The sequence below is a fragment of the Letharia lupina genome (genome assembly GCF_014066315.1).
Source record: "Letharia lupina isolate WasteWater1 chromosome Unknown contig_18, whole genome shotgun sequence".
Classification (NCBI taxonomy): Eukaryota; Fungi; Ascomycota; class Lecanoromycetes; order Lecanorales; family Parmeliaceae; genus Letharia; species Letharia lupina.
The window spans coordinates 605,166-614,533 of NW_023502987.1; the positions used below are offsets into that span (position 1 = coordinate 605,166).

The 9,368-nt window shown below is 33.0% G+C and overlaps 1 protein-coding gene across 1 annotated transcript; it reads left to right on the top strand.

The window, feature by feature from the left end:
• Window positions 1-1,121: 1,121 nt before the first annotated feature.
• Window positions 1,122-3,759, top strand: HO133_003677 (uncharacterized protein; the record flags this gene model as incomplete). The annotated part of the gene is made up of 7 exons (XM_037294599.1): window positions 1,122-1,333; window positions 1,394-2,259; window positions 2,344-2,515; window positions 2,696-3,207; window positions 3,332-3,404; window positions 3,466-3,598; window positions 3,649-3,759. 7 exons carry the CDS (start codon window positions 1,122-1,124, stop codon window positions 3,757-3,759), a joined length of 2,079 nt encoding a protein of 692 aa, XP_037149287.1.
• Between the last annotated feature and the right edge of the window lie 5,609 nt (window positions 3,760-9,368).

Here is a 9,368-nt window from a genome sequence, read left to right on the forward strand (position 1 = left end):
GAAAAGATTCAGAACCAGCGGGAACGTTGTCGTGGTGCTGACTGCATTGTCGGTAGCGGCGTATACAATCCTGCTGGTTCTCACCTTGAAACTTCCCGCATAAGCAGCCAGCACCAGCAGGACTTTTCGAGAGAAGATTCGGACTCTCGGTGACCGAGAGGCTGGTCGGGCGGTCTTACTCCGGCTCGCTAATGATAAGTGGCCGACCCAGGGATTGTTCGGCAAGCAGGGCAGCGGGAATGCGAGTAAGGGTACATTAGTAGTTTAGTACAATAGCGAGCGTTTATGCGGGCGCGTGTCCCCAAAAACGCAGCAGATTGGACGGCGATCCCATGGAAAATTGCGGATAGGAACAACGATTCAAATCATGACACATGACAAATCTCATGAGCTGCAATAGAGAAACGAAATCAAAAAATTCCCGTAAATCATATAGGTACCGACCTGTTTAAAATCATCCCTTCGGCTAGGTAATAATTAACATCGCAATTGACTTGCAGACTGCAAAAGAGCGAAAGAGGAGATGATCTAAAAGGGCGCATCGGGCGCTAGAGCTTCCCCCTGGGCCTTGGCTCGCCTTGCCGAACAGCCACTGCAATCATTCCGCCAACCAAACGACTTGAGCAGTAGTTGAGCTTCAATCTAAAGACGTGGCTGGGAAAAGTAATCCTAGTTACCGACCTATCCTTTGAACGACAGAGCATACGACAACACTTTCATGAGCAACTCTGCTCTAGATAAAGTCGCCCAAAAGCCCACTGGTCGACATTCTAAGCCCAAAGCTTCGGCTTGGGCAAGTCGCACGGACTCACGGCACCCCAGCCCCTTGCTTGAGCTGATTAGAGATGCCACTGTTGGGCAATGGCGAGTATAGAGAGCCTGTTCCGTTCCACGACCGCCTCTCAGAAGCAAAGGAGATTTCCCCCCACATCCCTCCTCATCGCAAACAGAGCCAACATTCAGTCTTCGCCAAGAGTACGTATTTCCGAATTCGTATTTCCCCTTTTGGACCAAATTTAAAGATTTGAGACTTGTCTTGAGAGTCTCAAAATTGTTCTAAGGCCCGATGTTCCCGTTCATGTAGGCAATGCTGACGGGGAAATTGTCATCTAGCTGCCATCATGAGTCATTTCTCCACCCCTAGCTCGGACGGCGCAAGGACACCCGACGAGAACGAGTTGTTGAAAGAAAAGGAGAAAGTTAACAAAGCGTTCGGCGCACCTGTCTCTGGAAGCAGTTTGGCAGCACCCCAACAAGGTAGCAAGCAGGGTGGTACAAACGGTTCAGCTTTGACAGACACACCATTGACTACTGCGCCGAACAGCCCCATAATGTAGGTCGGATTCCACACCTTTGATGTAGGTTGAAGCCAAGTTTAGCTGACGTGTGGAAGTCCACCACGGCGAAGAGACTCCGGAACCTCCACACCAGCCTCACGCCAACGGCCTACTACTTTGGATATCCCCGGCCTGACAAAATCGAGTGTGTCACCTGACGGTAGAATTGCCCAGAGAGACGTTGGTTCTAAACTGGTCATCGTTATGGTAGGCCTACCAGCTAGGGGAAAGAGCTATGTAACCAAGAAAATTGCACGGTATCTTAATTGGCTTCAGCATGACACACGGATATTCAACGTCGGCGAAAGGAGGCGTGTCGCAGCTGGAGAACTTGGTTCGAATGGACCTCCAGGCATTTCCAGGACTCAGCGACCCTTACAGAGTATCAGTCTCACTACGAGATCATCAAATGGGTTCTTGACCGATGGAAACTCCAAAACCGCTATTACGCCCTCTACGAAAATATTGATCAATGGTGAACCTCCACCCCTTGAAATGCTTCCTTCACCGGCATTGGACCTGGCAAAAGAGGCGAATTCCCGCGACTCGACCTTGGATATTGTGTCCAACAGCAACACTCAGGATGGAAGACTGGCGCCTAAGGCGGTAGCGCCTTCGCTGCACAGGACTGAATCGATGGAAAAGATTCACGACGCATCATTTTTTGACCCCAATAATGAACAGGCAGCACACATCCGAGACGAAATAGCAATGGCAACGCTGGACGAACTCCTGGACTACATCCTCGATCAGGGGGGCTCAGTGGGGATCTTTGACGCGACCAATAGTACGCTCGAAAGGCGAAAGCTCGTGATGGAGAGAATCAGAGAGCGGGCTGGTCCTGAACTTGGAGTGTTGTTTCTCGAATCTCTTTGTGTCGACGAACAATTGTTGGAGTCCAACATGCGTCTGAAGCTGAGCGGTACGTCCGTTCCCAGCTTTGGCCTTTCCTAGCCGGTCCATTTCTGTGTCTGGAAGGTAATGCTGACTCACAAATCGGCATTAGGTCCGGACTACCGAGACCAAGATCCTCTTGTAGCATTGGACGACTTCAAAAAGCGGGTGGCCTTGTACCAGTCAAAGTATGTTCCCCTCGGGGAATACGAAGAGAAAAACAACACGCCCTACGTTCAGATGATAGATGTGGGACGGAAGGTAGTCTCTCATCAGATTCGAGGGTATGTAGTTTCGTATGTCGTTTCCGGGGGGTGCGCGGTCCGATTCAGACCTCACTCGGAGCCGTGAGCTACGTTTTTGAGAGCAGAGAAGGGGCTTCTTTCCCCAACTTTGCTCCCTAGATTTGTTTCACAAGTCGACATGATGTCTTGAATAGGATGTGCTGACTCCGAAGGGGTTAGTTTTCTATCAGCACAGACCGTTTATTACCTTCTGAACTTCAATCTTGCGCCCCGACAGATTTGGATCACCAGGCATGGGGAGTCCGTCGACAACGTCAACGGCAGGATCGGTGGAGATTCTGACTTGAGTGAGAGGGGCATTGCATACGCAAAAGCCCTGACAATGTTCATCAAAGATCAACGTCAAGCCTGGGATGTACATCAGCGCGACAAGGCCCTTTCAACTCACTTTCCGCCCTTGCCAGGCGATACCACTCCTCCAAACCCGGAATACAACCATGGGGACCCTGACGACAGCGAATCTCCTAAGAGCTTCTGCGTGTGGACGTCAATGCTCAAACGGAGCATCCAGACAGCCCAGTTCTTTGACGAAGACGATTATGACACGAAGCAATTCAAGATGCTTGACGAGCTCAACGCTGGGACCATGGAAGGACTGACGTATGAGGAGATCCGTACCAAGCACAACGAAGAATTTCGGCTTCGACAGAGGGATAAAATGCATTATCGATGTAGGTATATCCCTTGCTGTTTCTTCCACTTTCCGGGACGACCCCTTTCTTTTGACTTATGAGGCTGCCTCATAGTTCTTGTTTGTACCTTGAAGATGACGAGCTGACGCCAGAATTTTCGCAGACCCTGGTGCAGGCGGGGAAGGATACCTCGATATTATCAATCGATTGCGGGCTGTTATCGTCGAGGTCGAGAGGTAAGAGGCCTCAAGTCTCCTCTCTGTTTATGAGATCTGGATTCCTAATTGCCAGCGACAGGATGACGGATCACGTTTTGCTTGTCGGGCATCGGTCTGTCGCTCGAGTACTTTTGGCTTACTTCAAGGGTCTTAAGAGGGAGGACGTGGCGGATCTCGATGTCCCGCTGGGCATGCTGTACATGCTTGAGCCGGTAAGAACCGCTATACAACGTATCTGGACCCATATTAATGCTGGTTATAGAAGCCCTATGGTGTTGAATTCCGGGCCTATCGTTACGACGAATTGAGAGATTGTTTCTTTGAAGTACACGATCATCAACTACAGAGGGCGACCTCTCATCTCTCGAATTGAGTGCTTGGGTAGTTGCATTCTGAGCATGGTGTTTCGGCGTTCCATGACACCTCATACCCACAGGATCTGGCTTTTTCTGTATCATTATGTAATGGATTCCGGTTTTGCATTGAACATAACCTGGTGGGTCCGTAGATTAGTATAAAATCTATAGTCTTCCCCCTATCGTTCCGAGAGCCTTCACGCCGCAACTATATGGCGCGGTAACGAAGCTCCAGGAAGTGAAAACGGTCAGCCACCCGGAAGCGGAATCCGAAAATGAGAATCTATCCCTGACATTAGGGGCTATCAAAGTTACTTCTACTTATGAAATAAGTTACTTATTTCCCCCTATAGCCCTATTTCAGCCTTATGATAAGTAGAAAAAAAACGACTTTTGAATAGTAACTCTGAACCTACAATTTAACTTTATAAGCTACTTATTACGTATTCTATTATATATTCTAGAGTAGCCTTTTATATATATAATACGCTATCTCTTATTAAGTTTAATTCTATAGACGTTATAGCTAGAAAAAAGTCTAAATACGTTTTAATAGATATTTATATTAGCTATTTACTTATTAAGAAAATAATTAATACTTTAAATAATAGCGATTTTAATTTATCTAATTTAGAGATAAATTTTATAATATAAATATTATTAAATATAATTAAAAAATATATTCTAAAGTCTTATTATTTTATAGTTAAAATATTAGCGAATTTAAATATTTATTTAAAATAAAAGTATAAGTAATTAAATCTCTTTTAATAATACGCTTATATAAATTTTTAAATATTTAATAAATTAATAGAGCGATTTAATTTAATAATAATATTTTATAATAACTTTAAGTATAGATTAAAGTAAATATTAATAAAATAATATTTACTTATTATTCTCGATATATTTAAAATATATATTAATAAAGTATTAATTTAGCGAGTAACTATATAAGTCGAAATCGAATATAAATTAGTAAATATTATTACTTATTAAAAAATTATAGTAATTCTTAATAGTAATTTATAATAAGATTATATTTAATAGTTAGCGAAAGAATTAGAAAGAGAATATATAAAGAATTAGATAAAGAAGTATAGCGAGAAGAATAATATATAATCGATAAAACTTTTATATTTATATTTTAGAGGTTTTATTAATACGATAATATCTAATTCGATTATAAAAGTAATTACTCTATAAATATTTAAATAATTAATACTTTAAATCTTAAGATTATTAATTATATTTTAAGCTTTATAGAAAATTATTATAATATATACTACTTTATCGCTATATAATTTATTTAAAACTATATAAAGCTATTAATAAAGAGAAAATAAATCTAGATAGATATTAAATATTCTATTAAAATATAGTATATAATTCTTTATAAGAAGTCCCTTAGCGATATACGCGAGAATCGCATTTTTAACTTAAATCTATTAAGAATTTATATTAAAAGCGAGTATATAATTAACTATCTTAAAGAATATTTTTAATTATTAAAAGAGCTTTATATTTAGATTTATAGATTAAAAGATATAATATTTACTATAATCTAAGTTAATATCTATATTATTCTATACTTCTTTTATTTAATAATAAATTAAAGATATAACGAGATTAATTAGAAGATAAAATTAACTTTAAATATTAATTAAATAAGAATAGAGATTAAGAAGTATATAAATTAATAATAATTATATCGAAATATATTATTATAATAAGAAGAATAACTCTATAATAAGAGAAGAATATATTATTTATATATATAAATATTTAAAGAATAAATTATTAAATTTAAATATTTTATAATTTAATTATTTGAAAAGAATATAGATAAGATATTAATTAAATAAGACTCTATAATCTATAACTTACGCTGGTTTTAGATAATAAATATTATATTTTATATTTACGTAAGAGATAAAGTAGATTTATAAATTTACTAGTACTCTTAGATTTAATATATAAAAATTTAAAAGTAGACTATAAAGAATAAAATCTTAAAAATAAGTTAAAATACGTCGATAAAGAAGAATTAGTATTTTTATAGTAATTAAATACTTAGTATAATATGAGAATAAATATATTTAAAAAAGTTCTCGTAAAATTTAGCGCTCTTTATTAAATTTCGAGTTAATTATTATAATTTATTAAAGTAAATATAATATCGCGCTAACTTTATTATCTATAATACTTTTAAAAAAAACTTTAAGATAATTCTCTTTAGTACTTTTCTAATAAAGAAAGATATATAAAGATTATATATATTAAATAGACTATAATAAATAATTACGCATATATTTTTATTCTAAAATAAATATATTATAATTAATCTAGACTTATTAAATATATATAATCTTATATCTCTTTAATATTTAATAAACTTTTATTAAATTATTACTTTTTAAATATTACTAATTATTTTTTATAATTAATAATTAAAATATTTTTTATAGTTTTATTTAATAGTTTAATTAAGATATTAATAATACTACTATTATAATAATACGAGTAAAGGCCTATAAATTAAATTCATAATCATTTCTTTTAATTAGGGCTGTCGAGTAAATTTAATAGACGGTCTTTGGTGAGCGATCTTTGGTGAGCGATCTTTGGTGAGCGATATTTGAATTCCATGTATTTGAAAAATTATAAGACCAAATTTTAGAACTTTTTTATTTTTGAAAAGCGCAAGTTGCGGGCTATAATTTAAAAAAAAAATCTCAAAATTTCAATAGAAAATAGTAAAGTTATTAAAGGGTTAAAAGTAGGGTAACGTGGTTGAGAGATTTTGATAGTTGCGGACGCTAATTTATTTACCCGCGATGACTCAGCCGGTCTAACCAAAGAGCGTAGTGACCCTGAATTGATAATTGGCTGCACATACAAATTTAAGGTTTTCAAGCTCAGCCCTACCTTATTCTTTTATATATACTAATACTGATAAGATACTTAGAAATCTTTCTAAGAAAGACGTTTCTTAGGTAATAAAAAGATAATTCTTCTTCTATGAAATCTAATTGCCTAAATATATCTAAGATATTAAGTTATATTAAGTTATTAGTTACTAGCTTCTATTAAGTATATCTATTAAGTATAAGTTATAATATATATTAATAAGAAAGAAAGAAAGATAGCGTTCTCGCTATAAGTAAGAACGACTTTATTTTAAATAAAGAATATTAAAGAAAGTTATAGTAAAGAAAGTTATTTCTTTAAATAAATATAAACTTTCTTTTTTTATATAAGTTAGATAAGGATTTTAAGTAAAGAAAGTCTTATAGCTCTTAATTCGTAGTAAGATTTTTTAGAAAGTATTACGAATTCCTTCACTAGGCGTTCCGATTGAGCTTAGTGCCTTGACACTACGATACTATAGAGACTTCTTTCACTATAGATCTATATAGTTCATTATTATCATATTACACATATATATTATTTATATATATAATTTCACTTAGAATTATTTCTTAATAATAATAATAATACCTCGATCGATTTAGGTCTAGCACTAGCTATCCTCGTTATATTCGCTTACCTCGCCTTCGTTTAATATCTACACGAACTCTATAATACTTACTATTAGAGAAATCTATAGAGAATATTACTTCTATCGAGTATAGTATCTCTAGAGTTTTTAAGACGTCTATCTCGCCTTAGTTCAGCTTCTAATTAAACTCTATTATACTTATCTATAGCGATTCTTTTATTAGACTATTCGTTCTATTATTATAGCGTATAATAATTATATTTTTAGCTTTATATCTAACTTTATAGTAGAGTAAATAGTCTCTCTATAAGCTATAATTACTATCGTAATTAATAACGTAATTAATTAGACTATATTAGTCTTCGAGATTAAATTAATAGCTTTTAAGATTAAATTAATAGCTATTAAAGCTAAATTTCATCTTATTAAGTATTAAGTTATCGCTTCTTAATATAGATTATAGTAATAGTTAATTATAAAGAAAACTACGAAGAAATTTACGGAGAAAATTACGAAGAAGTAGAGTATCGCTAGTAATAGCGATAATAATAATATAAGCACGCTCTCTACTATTTCATATTAGGCTACTATATACTATTACGAAGAGTCTATTATTCGCCTCGATAACGCTTTACTTCTTCTTATCTCTCTACTTATCTCTCTTTTTATCTCTTTTCTTATCTCTTAACTCGTCTTCTCGCTCGACTATATTCGCTATACGAAAGATATAATAGTTATAAATTAAGAATAGCTAAAGAAGATTTAGAAGAAGTAAATCTACGATATATAATATATCTCTAATATCTTCATATCTATAGCGAGGACGCTATTATTTTTCTTCTTTAATAATATTTATTATAGATTTCTCTATTAGACGTCTCAATTGGACTTAATACCTTAGCACTACGATATTATAGAGACTTCTTTTACTATAGACCTATATAGTTTATTATTATCACATTATACACATATATTATTTATGTATATAATTTCACTTAGAACTATTTCTTAATAGAAAGATATTTCTTCGCGGAAAGAAGTTACTTCGTAGAAAGAAAAACCTTTTTTAGTAAGAATAAACTTTCTTTACTAAGTTAAAAGTCGTATACTACGACGAGTAGTAGAAGTAATAAAAGAATTTGATAGTAAAGTAGACGATAACGATAGTATAGACGAAGTCAGATTTTTAGAAATCGTTTAGACTAAAGATAAAGAAGTATAATTTTTCTTTCGAGAATAGTCTAGCTTTTTTATAAAAGCAACTTGCTTCTTAAAAGTCGATAGAGTAAATACTTTCTTAATCGATGCTTACGTAGTAAACTATTTCTTTCCTCGACTTCTTATATAATTAATAAAAATGCGTATATTATATTCTATTATAAGGTTCTACGCTCTTAAAAAAGTATATAATAGATATTAAGTATTATACTTCTTATTACTATTCTTCTAATATATTAAATATTTAATATTCTTTTTAATTTTCTATTTATTACTTAGCTTATCGATTTTAAATAATAAAAATCTAATAGAAAATTCTAGATCTATTTAATTTTCTTCTTCTTTTTCTACTAGCTATAGCGAATATAGTTTTTTATAATAAAAATCTTTAAATTAATCTAAAATAGATTTTAATTAGATTATAAATATTATAGAATAAATATATATAATACTTAAAAGATTTAATTAATAAATAGAAATTTTAACTTTCTCTAGTATCTTAAATAGTTTAATTTTTTAATTAAAAAGTTTAGAATTAATATTAAGAATAAAATAGCTATAATATAATCTTAAATAAATTAAAAATCTCTCGCGAAGATTAATAGCTTTATAATTATTATTATAGCGAGTTTTTATTATAATATTAATAAAAGCTATAGTATTATTAATCTCTTTTTATTTAATAAGATATAATTAATTAAGATTCTCTAGCGATAAATCTATAAATAACTTTAATATATTTTATATTTAAAATCTATAAGTAATTTTATTTAATATAAATTTTATTAATATAATTAAATTATCAAGATATATTTAAAGAAATAAAAATACGCTTAATTAGTTATTTATATTAATAATAAAATAAAATTATAGAGTAATCTTAATAGTCTAATTTATTCTTTTCGA